Below are 18,571 nucleotides of genomic sequence, written 5' to 3'. Positions count from 1 at the left end.
ACCTATCATATATGCACAATATAATTTCCTAATATAAAAACGATATTTTCCTAATATATAATGATCACCAAGATTATGGACTTCATGCTGACGCTGATCATTCTGGAGTTGGTGTTGGCGTTGGTGGTCAACGTGTAATATGGTTGACTCATTAGAAATTAAGGCGTGACCTTACAATCTCCGCCTATATGATGATGTCAAAACTAATATTTAACAAGTTCTTCAACTTTAATGAATGCTCCCACGGATAAAGTGTATGACTTGTCCCATTTTTGGTTATTAGCAGTAGAAGCAGTAAGAGCAGCATAAACGATCAGTGTATCATGAGTTGCAGCGGAATGATAGATGATAAGGAGATGATAGCATGTTGATATCATCTCCCCCATAGATAAATAACCTTCTTCTTTTAAAAGTTTATTCTATTATGTGAATGATCAAGTGACAATATAACATAACTAATCACGTTTCTCCCTCTTTTTGACAGCATTAAGCCACTACTTTTTTCCTTTTTTTTTAAGAAGACAACAAGTAACCTGAAATAAAAAAAACATCAAATAAAGTTAGAGGATAACATAGGTGTATCACACAATTGTGTTGTTCCAATAGTAGATCATTCACACATAATTGTGAAGTCTCAACAACGTATGGTTTTAAATGACGAATCATTAACTACATTTAATAGAGGATAAAAAGGGCGAGAGTGGAATGGTGCGTGTAATACATTCCGGTACTGAATGTACCCATCGGCATAGATTTTTCAAGTACTCATCGGTGTCTAGAATTTTTCATTGAATCATAAAACTTTTCAGAAGAATAATGGGGCAAAATGGGTTAGTGCATGTGATAAACTACGGTACATAGTCAAACCATCGACACACACTTTCGAACTTTTATCAGTGTGTGGTATTACATAGTGAATCATTAAGTTCTTATAAAGAAGATTTGTGGGAAATAATTAGGTGTTGGATATAGTGTCTAAGTCCATAACTATATATGGTATGTACTTGACCCGACCCGGCATGGTCCATTTGGGTTGCATGGCATTGCAATACTTGGATAGACCAAAATGAGAGAAAGGACACTTAAGTCTTATTAATATATTATAAGTACTAATATATTAATAATATTATTTAATTAGTATTGATCAAAGAATTAATCTGGAATTAATTAAGTGATCAAAAGGAGACTAATTAAATATATGGGGTTGATTGTGTAAATAATCTATTCTTGTATAGTGGGTTAATGATCCATGGTTTGTATGGATTGGGTTAAAACCCATAAGGCGCTCCATGGATAGTCCATGGAGGTTACAAACCCATGGATCATGGAATATGGAAATCCATGACAATTAGGGTTTACATGGTGTTACCCTACTTGTGCCACAACTATATAAAGACTCCTAGACTAGCAAAATTGGCATCACTACAAGCAAGTAAGAGGGCTAGCCGATTTTTGAGTATAGTAAACTTCTCTCAAGATTATTCCAAGAATTGTGGTGTTTTGTGAAGCATTTGAGGCATCACATTTGGGGTGCTAGGCTCACAAAGTCATCAAGGAATCCAAGCTACTAAAAGGTATGTTATTCTACTTGAGTTTTGTATTACAAGTTCCCTATAACATGCTAGATAGGAAGTAAACCTTGGAAAATCATATTTGCATGTATTTAGAGAAAACATAGATCCAAAGTTTCTAGGGTTGCATGTACACCATAGGAGTGTTAGAATGCTCAAAACCCAACAGTGGTATCAGAGCCTAGGCTTGTTTTCTTGATACTTGATGCAAACTTGTTGAAAAAACTCAAAAATCTGGACTCTGCAGCATGAACTCACCGAGTCCATGGGGGGACTCGACGAGTCCATGTGTTATTTCATCCTACTCGTCGAGTAGGTTCTTGCACTCGACGAGTAGGAGCCCCTGAATGCATATTTTCGAGTTTTGCTGCTGGAAATGGACTAGAAACATTACCGTAAATTGTTTTGGTGTTTTAAAAACTTATTCTAGATGGTGTAATGCTTATGCTAATCCATTTACAATGGCTAATATCAAAATTGCATGTTTTATATGTGTTAAAATGATGGAATCCATAACTTGTCCTTAAGTTATGGATAACCAAAAGTCACTTCTTTAAAGTGTCATTAAAGAATAAGAGGTTACATAAAATGAAGAGTCTTCATTTTAATGAACCATTAAACTCATAAGTTATGAAATGAAAGGTCTTGAATAGTTTCAATACTTGCCCTCAAGTTTTGGAATTTGTAAAGTCTTACACCCTAATACTTTAATTTCCAAATTTAACCTTAGAATTTTAAAAGTTTAAAATTCAACCCTTATACTATTATTATATTAAAAGTTTAAATATATAGATATGTATAAGAATAAGTCAGTCTTACCGTTAGTAGGCCTCATTCACGAAGTCGGTCTATATGGGGGGTATAAGGTTGTTGCCTATAAAATGGCAGCTTAATGGGTGTCCACTCTCACCCACCGCTTCCTTGACTAGTGGAGGGTCGTTAGCCGAACGGGTAGGACAAGGACTTTAAATCCTCATTAAAAGTATAATGAAATTATAAAGTAACTACACTTTAATAATTCCCAATCTTAGTTACTTTAGGAAAATGTGAAGTAGGTGCTAACCCATGAAATTACACTTTGTACCTTACCAAGTCGTTAGTGGAGCGCGTGTGGTTAACCGACATACTAACAAGGACTAGTAAGGGTGGCAAAGGGTATCTTAATTTTATCATAGATCGGTGGAGCGCGTGTGGTTAACCGGCATATCGATTAGGTGATAAAAGTTAAGGGTACCAAGTCAATTTGCATGGTTATTTACACCTTGTTTGTGATCCTCGGCATCCCAGTCACAAACCTGAGAGGGCATAATCGAGATTCAAACATGCCATTGAAAGTTCAATGTATCTCAAAAGAACTAGGAATTTCAAATATAATAAAACTTAATAATCTATTTCGTTTTCGTGGTGGAAATTGGTAAATCGTCATTTACCTACCTTCAAATATTTTATAGCTTGGATTACGACATCCCTCTTCCAACTATAAATAGTTTGTTGGGTCCTAGCCTTAGTACTTCATTTGGGTGACTTATTAAGGACTCTTTATCTAATAAAACTTGTCTTTCTTCTTTTTCGGATGTCTTCCACCACTGCTACTGGCTCAAAACCTACAGGCTCCTTTTCCTTAATGAACTTGTGTGGGAAAGTCACTTTTGATGGTTCCAATTTCAATGAATGGATTAGGAACATCAGAATGATTACTCGGTATGAGGGCAAAGAGTATGTCCTCGATAAGGAGCTAAAGATTATCGATGAGTCAACTGCTACTCCTGAGGAGATTGTTGAGTACACTACCCATGAGGAAGATGCCACTAAGGTGTCTTGCATCATGTTGGCCACAATGACAGCAGAACTCCAGGAATCCTATGAAGATTTCTACCCTTTTGAGATGCACCAGGATCTGATGGATAGGTACCATCAGAGTGCTCGTCAGGAGAGGTATGAAATCTTTTCCTCCATGATAACCGCTAGGATGAAAGAGGGAGAACCCCTCGCCGGTCACTTGCAGAAAATGCAAAGGTTCGTGGACCGGTTACTGAAGCTTAATGTTGACTTTCCTGAGGACATGGGTATTGACATCATTCTCCATTCCTTACCTCCAAGTTATGATCAATTTCGTATGACTTATCATATGAACAAGGAGGAAGTCACACTAAGTAAGCTTCAAAGACTTTTAAGGACCGCTGAAAGTGGCCTTAAAAGTAAAGCAACTGTTATTCCTACTCCTACTACTGCTCCTGTCTTGGCAATTGGGCAGGGAAAGGGGAAGAAGAGAAAGACCCCTTCGAAGGGTACCAAGGGAAAGTCTCTTGATGGCTCCTCTTCAAGTGAAACCAAGAAAGGTTCCATTCCTCCTTCTTCAAACCCAAAGGAAGCACAATGCTTCTACTGCCAGGAAAAGGGGCACTGGAAGCGAAGCTGCCCCAAATACTTGCAGGATGTAAAGGATGGGAAAGTTAAACCCACCCATGCAGGTATTTACACTATATTGTCTAAAAACTGATTACATACTAACTCTTGGGTGCTTGATACAGGTTGTGGTATTCACATTTATACTGATTTGCAAGGCCTAAGAAGAAGTGAGAAAGTGGAGCACGTGAAGATAAACTTAAGCATGGGGAATAGGAAAGCATCACATGTTACCAAGATAGGAGTTTATTTTTTATTGCTTAATAATGGGTTAATGTTAGATTTGAATAAATGTTGTTTCTCGTCTGAAATGGCGAGAAATATTATTTCCTTTCATGGCTTGTACAAACAAGGTTTTTCCTTTTCATTTGATAATGATAATGGTGCTATTAATGTTTATAACAATGATGTATCTTACTTTAAAGCATTACCTTGTGATGGTGTATATGAAGCTGTGAATGTTGTAGATAATCTAGGAAATAATGTGTTGTGTATTGATTCTTCAAATAGCTTAGACAAAGCATACTTGTGGCATTATCGTCTTGGACATGTTAACAAGAAGCGCATGGGCCAACTCCAAAAGGCTGGAGTTTTGGAATCATTTGACCTAAAGTCGGATGATAGTTTTGAATCTTGTTTACTTGGAAAAATGACAAAGTCACCCTTTACTGGTTCTTATGAGAGGGGTGAGGGTTTGTTGGACCTCATACAAACTGATGTGTGTGGACCCTTCAAAACTGCCACAAGGGATGCTAATCGGTATTATGTGACTTTTACTGATGATTATAGTAGATATGGATATATCTATTTAATCAAGCATAAGTCAGAAACCTTTGAGAAATTCAAAGAGTTTAAGCAGGAAGTGGAGAATCAACTAGGCAGGAACATCAAGATGCTCCGATCCGATCGGGGAGGAGAGTATCTTAGTATCGAGTTCCTTGACTATCTTAAGGAATGTGGGATTGTCTCACGATTGACACCTCCTAGGACACCACAGCTGAATGGTGTGGCTGAGAGGCGCAATCAAACCTTGTTGGACATGGTTCGTTCCATGATGAGTCGAGCTTCATTACCAATCTCATTCTGGGGGTATGCCGTAGAGACTGCCGCCCATATCCTGAATCTAGTCCCTACTAAAAAGGTTGCCAAAACACCTCATGAGATGTGGACTGGGAAAGTTCCCAATTTGGAACACATGAAGATTTGGGGTTGTGAGGCGTTCGTGAGGCGTGAGTCTCTTGATAAGCTCGAACCTCGAAGTGAGAGGTGTATTTTCATCGGCTACACGTAAAGATCCTTTGGTTACTTCTTCTACAGACCTAGTGAGAATGTGGTCTTTGTAGCTAGAAGAGGAGTCTTTCATGAGAGAGAGTTCATAAGCCAAGGAAACAGTGGGAGGCAAATTGACCTTAAAGAAATTCAAGAGTCAATTGGTGAAGGAACCTCAAACCCTAGTGACCAACCTAAGGAGGAAACTCTTGTTGATCCGACTGAAGAGCCCATACCTCTGAGGCGTTCCACGAGAGTTAGGAATGCACTTAAGCATTACCATGGTTTCCATATTACTGCGGAAGGTGATACGCTTATCAGTGATAGTACACTGGTAAGTTTGGATGAACCTAACAGCTACACGGAAGCCATGGCAGGCCTTGAGGCTGCTAAATCGAAAGAGGCTATGGACAGCGAGATACAGTCCATGTATGACAATCAAGTTTGGAACTTGGTTGACAATGTACCAGGTCGTAAGACAGTCGGGTGCAAATGGATCTTCAATAAGAAGACCGACATGGATGGTAATGTACACACTTATAAGGCGCGACTGGTTGCAAAGGGCTATTCTCAAACTCCGTGAGTTGATTATGATGAGACCTTTTCACCAGTAGCAAAGATTAAGTCTATTAGGGTTATGTTAGCCATTGCTGCATTTCATGACTATGAAATATGGCAAATGGATGTCAAAACTGCTTTCCTTAATGGAAAGTTGGCTGAGGATGTTTACATGAGTCAGCCAGAGGGTTTTGTCAGTATCGAGTACCCTAAAAAGGTGTGTAAGCTTGAGAAATCCATCTATGGATTGAAACAAGCACCTCGCAGATGGAATCTTTGTTTCGATGAGAAAGTCAAAGAGTTTGGCTTTTCTAGGAATGAGGATGAGTGTTGTGTATATGTTAGGGCGAGTGGGAGTATAGTTAGCTTTTTGGTGTTGTATGTGGGTGACATACTACTCATAGGAAATGACATCCCAACCTTGCAGGAGGTTAAGTCCTGGCTTGGGAAGTGTTTCGCTATGAAGGACCTTGGGGAAGCTGCCTATATCCTAGGGATAAGGATACTGATAGACAAGAGTAAGAGACTAATTGGACTTAGTCAAAGTACTTACTTGTATAAGGTATTGAAGAGGTTCAGTATGAAGGATTCCAAGAAAGGAGAATTACCGATTCAGAGTAACGCCAAACTGAGTAAGACTCAGAGTCCGAGTACAGAGGCTGAGATAGCTGAGATGAGTCATGTACCATATGCTTCCGCTGTGGGCTCAATCATGTATGATATGACTTGTACTGGCCTTGATGTGGCCTTTGCTTTAAGCATGGTCAGTAGATATCAAGGGAACCCTGGCAAGGCTCACTGGACTGCGGTAAAGAACATTCTCAAGTATCTGCGAAGGACTAAGGACTGGGTCCTTACCCTTGGTGGCAGTGATGACTTGAGAGTGGTAGGGTATAGCGATGCTAGCTGTCAGACTGATAGGGATAATTTCCGCTTTCAGTCAGGCTGGGTCTTTATCCTAAATGGAGGAGCAATTACTTGGAAAATTTCCAAGCAGGAGACGGTAGCTGATTCAACTTGCGAATCAAAGTATATTGCAGCAAGCGAGGCAGCAAAGGAGGCAATATGGCTAAAGAACTTCATTGGATACCTTGGAGTTGTACCAGCTATAAAAGAGCCAATGGAAATTTTCTGTGACAACAAAAGTGTGGTTGCCTTAGCTAAGGAACCAAGGGATCACGGGAGATCCAGACACATTGACAGAAAATACCATTTCATTAGACATCGAAGAGAAGAAGGACTCCTCGTGGCAAAGAGGGTATCATCAGATGACAACCCAGCAGATCCCCTCACGAAGGGACTGAGTAGGGTTAAGCATTTACAGCATGCGAGGCGCATCGGGCTGAAGGATGATATTAGTTTTAATAATTAGATAGTTTTTGAAACTTGTAAAATGTAATTGACATTTGATGATTAAATAAAAGTTGTTGTTTATTTATGAGTAAAGTGTTACTATCTTATGTTAATCGTTTACTATTGTTTCAATTTTGCATGTTTTGACTTCCAGGATAATTATATTATTCAAACTCTCCATAGTCAGTCATACTTTGGAAGTAGGTATTCTGTCATGAATTGTGTGTGTAGATTGTCTAAGGTGTATTAGACATAGCAATGGTTGCTGCAACATTAATGAGTGCTCATAAGTTCTGAGTATTGGACTCAACCTACGCTCACTTGTATCACTTCATGGAATTTATCTCGAGTGATCGTGAGACGGTAATATAATATAAATGTTCAAACCTAGAGATATGAGTTTTTGACTATGAGTTAGTTATACATTGATTGTAAGAAAACGCATTGGTAACTCGATGTTATAAAACGTGCTTTTGTGCATTATTCAATAAGTAGTCAGTACAAGCATATGAGTCAAAGTTTATCTATTCCTTCTAGGATTAGAAGCGATATCTGGGCCCCTCGGTGATTTTGTTTTGACCTATGTACCGGGCCCGGTCAGAACCTAATTGATGTGTTCAATTTAGTTCTATGTCAAGCAGATCAGAGATCGAGAAACAACTGCTGGAAAATAAGTACGACATTGTTCCATGTATTTGTCCGGCTGATATCTTGAGAGCAGAGGATTATATGATCACTTATCTTAAATGGCGTATCATCATCATCATCTTAGTTCCAAGAGACTTTGAAAGAGCTACGATCGCTAGTCGGATTCTGAAGTCATATCTGCAACTATAGTTATTAGACTTATCCAAGTGGGAGACTGTTGTATATAGTGTCTAAGTCCATAACTATATTTGGTATGTACTTGACCCGACCCGGCATGGTCCATTTGGGTTGCATGGCATTGCAATACTTGGATAGACCAAAATGAGAGAAAGGACACTTAAGGTTTATTAATATATAATAAGTACTAATGTATTAATAATATTATTTAATTAGTATTGATCAAAGAATTAATCTGGAATTAATTAAGTGATCAAAAGGAGACTAATTAAATATATGGGGTTAATTGTGTAAATAATCTATTCTTGTATAGTGGGCTCATGATCCATGGTTTGTATGGATTGGGTTAAAACCCATAAGGCGCTCCATGGATAGTCCATGGAGGTTACAAACCCATGGATCATGGAATATGGAAAGCCATGACAATTAGGTTTTACATGGTGTTACCCTACTTGTGCCACAACTATATAAAGACCCCTAGACTAGCAAAATAGGCACTACTACAAGCAAGTAAGAGGGCTAGCCAATTTTTGAGTATAGTAAACTTCTCTCAAGGTTATTTCAAGAATTGTGGTGTTGTGTGAAGCATTTGAGGCATCACATTTGGGGTGCTAGGCTCACAAAGTCATCAAGGAATCCAAGCTACTAAAAGGTATGTTATTCTACTTGAGTTTTGTATTACAAGTTCCCCATAACATGCTAGATAGGAAGTAAACCTTGGAAAATCAAATTTGCATGTATTTAGAGAAAACATAGATCCAAGGTTTCTAGGGTTGCATGTACACCATAGGAGTGTTAGAATGCTCAAAACCCAACATTAGGATGTCTCAATCATGCAGAGGTGAAATCAGTGTGAATCATTGATAGTGATAACCCATCAGCAGGAAGTGGTTTAGTCCTTGCATCATAGACTTGGTTACAGTGTAGAATCACAGATTCACTGTCAATTTGTTCAATGATACCATGTCATACCTCAGTCTAGGAGGTCAAGGACATGAATAACCCTTTTTCATTTAAGGACCAAACAAGTATCTCTTACGCTGATGACTATGAAATTGATGGGTTATGCGCATAACAACATTCTATGTGATCATGCAACCCTAATTGCTTTGGATCTAAGTTTTTCACTAGTTGAACATGAAAATTGAATACAAAAGCAAAACCCTAGATCTATCATATATAATTTCGAAAATTTCAAATCAAAAAGGGTTTTGATGATTACCTTACTTGTTATGTAGTAATAACAAGAACTCCTTGTAGATCCTCAACTCTTGATAGTTTAGTGTCTCAAATGTTGCACCTCTAATGGTTCACAAACACCACTAGCAAAAGAATGAGAGGAGAGATTAGGGAAGCACTTAAAACTTCGGCTAGAGTTTCTTCTTAGCAAGAAATTGCCAAAAATCCTAAGCCTGGGGGTTCCTTATATAGTTGATGGCTGCTAGGGTTTCTGGAGGAAACCCTAACTTCTTGCTTAAGGCTTAAGCAACCCATTGACTCTTAGTTAGAAATCTTTGGACAAAATCTATAGGGTCTTCCTATAGGATTTCGTCCACTCCTAATTAAGGAGTCCATCAACCCAGTTTCACAACTATCAATGATTTGCAAAACAGCCTCTGTTCCTTTAATTAGTATGTTTAATCATGAAATTAATTCCAAATTAATTTATGATTAAATACTAATTAAATAACATGATTTCTAATTAATATATTATTTTCATAATACATTAATAAATCAATTTATTATTCCAAATAATAAATTCAACCCCTCTCTCCAAAAGTCATCATGTCAAGTTGCTAGGGTGAAGGCAACCCAAATGGACCATGTCACTATCAAATCAAGTACATACCAATTATAGTTATGGGCTTAGACACCTAATCCAACAGTCTCCCACTTGGATAAGTCTAATAACTATAATTTCACGTATGACTTCAAAATTTGACCAACAATCGTAGCTCACAAAAGACGCTGTCAAAATCTGACCTAGTCAGTTGTGTATCCTTAGAAAAGGGATCATGTAATCATCCGTTCTGCAAGATATCATAAAGCCAATACTTAAATTCAACCCCTCTCGTGACAAATTCCATAAAGTAATTCTATGAGTGTGGGTTTAATCCAATACTTAAATCCCCATTTCAGGAGTACTCATGAATGTTGCAGCAAACCATTGTTATGTCTAAACACTTAGAAAATCTACAAGCCAATTCATGACAATTTTAATTCATTACTTACTTCCAAAGCATGATCGACTGTGGATATTTTGAATAATCCAATTATTCGGGAAGTAATATATGCAAAGTTGAAACACAAAATAAACAATTGACAAAAGATAGTAAACAATACACATAAATAAATCTCCATTACGTAATTATCAAATGTCAATTACATTTATCTATTACAAGTTTCTGAAATATCTATCTATTCACTAAAACTAATATCATCCTTCAGACCAATGCTCCTTGCATACTGAATGTGCCTAATCCTACTCAGACCTTTTGTGAGGGGATCTGCAAGATTCTCTTATAATGATACCCTCTTGACGACGGGGAGTCCTTCTTCTACCCGATGTCTGATGAAGTGATATTTTCTGTCAATATGTCTGGATCTTCCATGATCCCTTGGTTCCTTGGTCAAGGCAACCGCTCCTTAATTATCGCAGAAAATCTCCATAGGCTCCTTTATGGCTGGCACAAATCCAAGATCACCAATGAAGTTCCTCAACCATATAGCCTCCTTTGACGCTTCGCTCGCGGCTTTATATATTCCGACTCACATGTTGAATCAACCACGGTCTCCTGCTTGGAACTTTTCCATGTTACAACTCCTCCATTGAGTGTAAACACCCAACCAGACTGAGAAAGAAAGTTGTCTCGGTCTGTCTAAAAACTAGCGTCACTATAACCAATAACTCTCAAGTCATCACTGCCTCAAAGTACAAGGACCCAGTCCTTAGTCCTTCGCATATACTTAAGAATGTTCTTGACCACTATCCAGTGAGATTTACCCGGGTTCCATTGATATCAACTGACCATGCTCAAGAGAAAAGCCACATCAGGGCAAGTACATGTCACAGCGTACATGATCGAGCCAATGGCGGAAGCATATAATACTCGACTAATTTCTGCTATCTTTGCATCAGTACTTGGACTCTGAGCCTTACTCAGTTTGGTATTGCTCTGGGTAGGCAATTCTCCTTTCTCGGAGGTTCTCCATGCTAAAACGCTTTAGCACTTTGTCCAAGTAAGTACTTTGACTAAGTCCAATTAGTCTTCTACTCCTATTTCTGAATATCCTTATTCCCAAAATATAAACAACCTCTCCTAGATCTTTCATAGAAAAACACTTTCCAAGCCAGGACTTATCTTCCTGCAAGGTTGGAACGGTGTTTCCTATGAGTAGTATGTCATCAACATACAATACTAGAAAGCTAACTATACTCCCACTAGTTTTGACATATACACAGGACTCATCTTCACTCCTAGAGAACCCAAACTCTTTGACTGTCTCATCGAAGCAAAAATTCCATCTGCGAGAAGCTTGCTTCAATCCATAGATTGATTTCTCAAGCTTATACACTCTTTTGGGGTATTTAGAATCCACAAAACCTTCTGGATGACACATGTAAACATCTTCAACAAGTTTTCCATTAAGGAAAGCAGTTTTGACATCCATCTGCCAAATTTCATAATCATGAAACGCAGCTATGGCTAACATAACCCTAATAGATTTGATCTTAGCCACCGGTGAGAAGGTCTCATCATAGTCAACCCCTTGGGTTTGAGTAAAGCCCTTTGCAGCCATTCGTGCGTTTAACGTGTGTACCTTTCCATCCATGTCTGTCTTTTTCTTGAAGATCCATTTGCACCCAACAGTCTTACGACCTGGTACATTGTCAACCAAGTTCCAAACTTGATTGTCATACATGGACTGGATCTCGCTGTCCATTGTCTCTTTCCATTTAGCAGACTCATGGCCCGCCAAGTCTTCCTTGTATTTAGAAGGCTCATCCAAATTTATCAGTGTACTATCACTAATAAACGTATCACCATCAGTAGTAATATGGAAATCATAAAACTCAAGTGCCATTCTAACTCGATTGGAACGTCTAAGAGGTAATGACTCGTCAATAGGTTCAACATGAATTTCTTCCTCAGGTTGAGTGCTATTGTTAGAGGTTCCTTCATCGCTTGACTCTTGAATTTCTTCAAGATCAATTGTACTCCTACTGTCCCCTTTGCACACGAGTTCCCTCTCACGGAAGACTCCCCTTCATGCTACGAAGACCACATTCTCACTAGGTCTGTAGAACAAGTAACCAAAGGATTTTTGTGGGTAACCGATGAGAATACATCACTCACTTCAAGGTTCAAGATTGTCATGAATCTCTGGTCTAACGAAAGCTTCACAATCCCAAACCTTGATATGTGCCAATGAGGGAACCTTCCCTGTCCACATCTCATGAGGTGTTTTGGCAACCGTATTTGTTGGGACTAGATTAAGGATATGGGTGGCAGTCTCTAAGGCATACCCCCAGAATGAGATTGGTAGAAAAGCTCAACTCATCATGGAACGAACCATGTCCAACAAGGTTTGATTACGTCTCTCAGCCACACCATTAAGTTGTGGTGTCCTAGGAGGTGTCAATTGTGAAACAATTCCACATTCCCTAAGATAGTCGTGGAACTCGATACTAAGATACTCACCACCCCTATCAGATCTGAGCAACATGATCTTCCAGTCCAATTCATTTTCGACTACATGTTTAAACTCTTTGAACTTTTTTAAGGTTTCTTACTTATACTTGATTAAGTAGATATATCCATATCTGCTATAATCATCGTTAAAAATCACATAAAATTGATTTGCATCCCTTGTGGTGGATCTGAAGGGCCCACACACATATGTATGTATAAGATCCAACAATCCTTCACCTCTTTCACAAGAACCAGTGAAAGGTGATTTAGTCATCTTTCCAAGCAAACAAGATTCGCATGTATCATCTGACCTTAGGTCAAATGATTCCAACACTCCATCCTTTTGGAGTTGGGAAATGCGCTTCTTGTTGACATGTCCAAGACGACAATGCCACAAGCATGCTTTGTCTAAATCATTAGACGCATCAATTTGTAACACACTATTTCCTAAATTGTCTACAACCATCACAGTTTCATATACACCATCACAAGGCAATGCTTCAAAATAAAATACATCATTATAATAAGCATTAATAGATCCATTCTCATTATTACAAGAATATCTGAAACCTTGTCTATACAAACCATGAAAGGAAATAATATTCCTCGTCATTTCTGATGACTAGAAACAATTATTCAAGTCTAAACATAATCCACTACTAATCTTTAAAGAATAAACGTCGGTCTTGGTAACAGGTGACGATATCATATTGCCCATTATCAGGTTCATCTTCCCAAGCTCCACATTCCTACTTTCTTTTAGTCCCTGCAAGTCAGGGCAAATGTGAAAACCACATCCTATATCAAGGACCCAAGAATTAGAATGCAATGAATTTTTAGACAAAATAGTGTAAATACCTGCCGAGGTAGGATTGATCTTGCCATCCTTAATGTCGTGTAGGTACTTGGAGCAACTTCATTTCCAATGCCCCTTGTCTTGGAAGTAGAAGCATGTTGCATCTTTTGGATATGAGGCAGGGGGAGCAGAACCGGATTTTCCTTTGGGTCCATTACTGGAAGATCCTTCATGAGACTTTCCCTTCCAGTTTTGCTTCGAAGGAGCTTTCCTTTTTTTCTCCTTTCCTTGTCCAATAGCCAGGATTGGAGTAGAAGCAGTAGGAGTGGATTCAACAGCTTTTCCTTTCAATCCACTTTCAGCAGTTCTCAGTAAGCCTTGAAGTTTACTCAACGTGACTTCCTCTGTGCTCAAATGATAAGTCATCTTGAACTGATCATAGCAAGGAGGCAATGAGTGTAGGACTATATCAATAGCCAGCTCTTCGTCAAATTTCACATTAAGCTTCAAGAGACGATCCACATAACGTTGCATGTGTTGCAGGTGGGTCGTGATGGACTCTCCATCCTTCATCTTGGTGGTTGTGAATGACCTGACTATCTCATACCTTTCTTGACGTGCTCTTTGATGGTACTTCTCCATCAAGTCCGGGAACATCTCGTAAGACCAATAGTCTTCATAAAACCGCTGCAGCTCAGGAGTCATAGTTGCCACCATAATGCATGACACCTTAGTAGCATCTTTGCATTGAGCCATATACTCAACTATTTCTTGAGGAGTAGCTTTGGATTCGTCTATCTTGTTAAGCTGTCTGTCGAGGACGTATTCCTTGTCCTCGAATCGCAAGGCCATTCTGATGTTACGAATCCAATCATTAAAATTGGATCCATCAAATGTCACCTTGGCACAAATGCTCAAGAGCGAGAAAGAGTTGGAGGAGTTGTTGTTGTTGTTGGAGCCAGAAGCGTTGTTAGAGGTAGACGTCTGAAAAAGAAGAAAGACAAGTTTTTGATTAGATATGAAAATCCTTAATATAACACCCAAATGAAATATTAAGGCTAGGAACCAACACAATAATTCACATTTTAGAAAAGGGATGCCGTATTCCAATTGTAAATTATTTGAAGGTAGGTAAATGACGATTTACCAATTCCACCATGAAAACGCAATTAAAAATGAATTGGGTTTTAAATGAAATTCCTAGATCTTTTGAGATTTATTGAACTATTCAATGGCATTTTTTATCTCGATTACGCCCTTCAAATTTGTGACTGGGATACCGAGGATCACAAAAAAGGTGTGAATAACCATGCAAATTAGCTTGGTACTCTCGATGTCATTTACCACCAAATCAATGTGCCGGTTAACCACACACGCTCCATTGATCAATGATAATTTATGAGTTACACATTGCCACCCTTTGTTATTCCAGGTTAGTGTAACGATTAACCACACACGCTCCACTAACGATTTGACAAAGTGCAATGTGCAATTTCATGGGTTAGCATCAAATTCACATTTTCCTAAAGTAACTAAGATTGAGAATTTTATAAAAACATTTAGTTACTTTATATTTTTCATTATACTTATTAATGAGGATTTAATGTGTTATCCTACCCGTTCGGCTAACGACCCTCCACTAGTCAAAAGTGTGGTGGGTGTTAGGGTGCAAAGTCACTCTTGGATGTAGTGTTTTAGGCTTTCCCCTTTGTATGTCTAAATGGGTTGAGTCTTTCCTATAAATAGGAAGTGAGTGACTCCCATTATGTAAGGAACCATTTGGAGTGTTAGACTAGAGAGAGAAATTTGTACAAACCCATTTGTATATCCTTTCTAGATCTAATATGAGCTTACAAAGATTTATTTACTCCTTGTGTTCTTGATTTTACATAATGATTCACTAGATCTTTCTAATTCCGCACATGCCATCATAATCAACACCACTACAATTGGTATCAGAGCGGGTGTTCTTTATTTGATCAAGAATTGATCCTTGATGGCTATCTTGATTTGGTGATTCATATTTTGATCTTTGATCTTCATGTTTTAGAGAGTTTTTTGGATTCTAGAAATCGAATTCATCTCTGATTCTATTCATAATTCGATTTTCTTCACTAGAATTCAAGTGATTTTTGCTTTCTCTCTCTAGAAAACCCATTTGAAATCACTTTCTCTCTCTAGAAATCTTCAAGTTTTTGTGATCATGGTGAATTTGCCTTACAATTCTTGGATTTGATCATTGAAGATATCAAATACAAAGTCAATAAAGATCAATATTATGGGTTGGTGTTAAACAAGTTGATATATTGGGAAACTATGGTTTCTTATGGAGGATTGAAGGATGATCATGGAAGCTTGATATTTCAACCACTTTGTGAGATCAAATGGTTGGCTGATATTACATGGTCCATATCATCATGTAGTAGTGATAAGATTGGAGAAGAAAAATATTTGTTCAGAAAGAAATATATTTCTCTTATTGAAGACCCAAATGATCTTCGTGCTCTTAAGGTTGTTGAAGTTGTTGACAATGGAGTTCAATGTGATGTTCTTGATGTTCTTGAAGTTCATGATAAGAAGATTCAAGTTGATTCTCAAGATGAAAAAGTTTTTTGCTCGATTGGAGTTCAAACGATGATATTTTGTGTTCTTGTGATTTGTTTGAAGGAATGATTCCTTATTGAAAGCCGGTGATCCAAGAAATTCACAAGTATCAAACTCCAAAAGATTTGATTCAAACTCATAAAGTTGAAGTTGTGGAAAGTGGGTTTATTCATGAAATCAAGTCTTCAAGATGCAAAAAGATGAGAAAGAAAAAAGAAGAAGAAGATTAATCGCAAAAATAAGCATGTTTACTCACAAAAATTGTCAAATGTTGTGATGCCGAAATCCGTGAAACAAATTTGGGTTCCAAGGCAACAATCTCCAAGTGTTGCATTGAATTTGAAGTCAAAACCCAAAAGTGTTGGTGGTTCTATTGAAGATGTTCTTGGATCGTTGAAGAACACGAAGAACACGAAGAACGAGTTGTACATCTCGCATAATGGGTGGTGCAATGTTCAAATTGGAGATTTTCTCATTCCAACAAAAGAACCAAGATCTTCTAAATTCGATTCGTTCGTTGAAAACGGAACTCGATTCGTCAAAAAGGTAACTCAAATTCTCAAATGGATTCCAAAACGTCAATGATTTCGTTTTGTGTTTTTCATTTTTCATTTTTGATCTATTTGCCTCATTGGATCAAAGCCGTTTCAACCTCATTGATTGATCCAATTATTTTTGTTTAGATCAAAACCAAAATCAAAATCAAAATTCTTTTTGTTTTGTTACTTTCATTTACACAAACATTGAGCCCAAACCAAAATATCAATCAAATACTAACCAATACTGTTCATCGTTCGTTAAGCCCACAGTTCATCTTGATCCAATTTACGAATCTGTCACTGTTCATTAAAATTGAGCCCCAACGTTATTTAAATTCAATATCTTGAGCCCAAAATTCATTCCGTAAACTCTTTAGTTGGTCAATTTTTTTTACGAGTTGAAATCCCAAATCGGTATTTGTTTATTCTTTCGTTCACAACATCAATTTTATTTGTTTTATCGATTTCACAACATCTTCAAATAGTGTTCTTCGTCAACGTATTTTCGTGCTCTTATTTGGAATTCGATTTTGGAGATTGTTAAAATTGATTGAATGGATAATCGACTGTGAATGTTCGTGATTTGTTGACTTCAATTACCAATTTTGAACTGGGAAGGTGTAATAATTGATTGGATAATATTGATTTCGAAGATTGTTGATATTGGAAGTCGATTCTCATAACCATTTCTTGTTTTTGGGTATTATGTGGAATCGATGAGTATTTCCTGTAAAACGAAGTGAACAGGCAGCTTGCTTTGATGTTGATGATTGTAAAATTGATTTCGTTTGTCAAATTTGAGTCAAGGTCGTAATTGCATGTTGCTGAGATTGTTTGTTTGCATCTTGCTGTCGTGGATTCGTTAATGGAAATAGAATTTGTTCTTGAAGTTTATTTAAAAGTCAAATGAAAAAGTCAAAGCAGATAAAAGCGATGAATTGGATGTTGATTGCTTGAGAACGAACTGAGCATAACTAATCGATGAGTTCTAAGTCAAAATAGATCATATGAGAATCGATTTTGATTATTTGATTTTGAACTCAAAGTGTGATCGATGGTTTTGAAAAACGAAAACTGGAGTTTATAATCGATAGCTGATTAACAAATGATTTCGAATTTGGTGTATTTGGCTGAAAAACGAAGCATGAATGGATTGATTTCGTTTGTTGATGGTGTTGATGTCGGCTGATTTTAAGGGTACCTATGAAGAACTGAAGAACGAAGGTTTTTGGAATCTGAATTCACGAAAAATTGAGAACGATGGTCGAGGGTACGAATGTCCAGGAACGAACAAAGATTTTGGAAATTGAGAACAGATGATGTATGTTGATTATTGATTTTGGAGTCAAAGATTTGAGATTGCAGTTGAGGGTCGATGTTCAAAAGCAAAGAACAAAGAATGATGAGACGAGTCTCATGTGCGAAAGTCGATGATTTTGATTTCCAAAGTATGTGATATCGATGTTGGTTTGGTAACTGAATCTAACGAAGGGTTGATGTACGAAGGGTGTTTGAAATCAGTGTGATGTATTAAGAAATTGTTGATGAACGAAGGGTATGTGGTTAAAGAACGAAATTTTTTTGATTTTGGGAAGAACTGTAAGAATTTGGTGTTTATGTACGAAGGGTCCTGTGTTTGGATTTTGAAGTGAAATAGTTTGATTCGGAGGTTGAATGATTAAGAGGTTACTGTTCATTAAGAGGCTTCGAATGCCTTCGAATTCATGTGTTTGGGAAAATTTTCGTATGAAGAGGAAAAAATTTTGTATGTTTGGATGCAAAATTTTCGTATGTTTGGAATGGAGAAGTAAAATTTTCGAATGTAGTCCCTCAAATTTCGAATGATTGACAAATGGAAAAGGGCTTCGAATGTATGATCAAAATTTCGTATGTTTTGATCAAAAACCAGAATTTTCGAATTCAGCCCCTGAACTTTCGAATATTTGGCAAACTCCA

General features: G+C 37.6%; 1 protein-coding gene across 1 annotated transcript; it reads right to left on the bottom strand.

Moving 5' to 3' along the window:
* Positions 1-513: 513 nt before the first annotated feature.
* On the bottom strand, positions 514-14,045 carry LOC145131499 (uncharacterized). Its single transcript, XM_079066176.1, has 2 exons — positions 13,691-14,045; positions 514-533 (listed from the first exon to the last, which is right to left on the bottom strand). The coding sequence occupies exons 1-2, from the start codon at positions 14,043-14,045 to the stop codon at positions 514-516; spliced, it is 375 nt and encodes a 124-aa protein (XP_078922302.1).
* Between the last annotated feature and the right edge of the window lie 4,526 nt (positions 14,046-18,571).

This window comes from Lactuca virosa, chromosome 8 (assembly GCF_052849685.1).
Source record: "Lactuca virosa cultivar CGN04683 chromosome 8, Lactuca_virosa_CGN04683_v6, whole genome shotgun sequence".
Taxonomy (NCBI): Eukaryota; Viridiplantae; Streptophyta; class Magnoliopsida; order Asterales; family Asteraceae; genus Lactuca; species Lactuca virosa.
The sequence above is the reverse complement of the archived record's forward strand: the minus strand, read 5'-3'. Positions and strand labels throughout refer to the sequence as shown.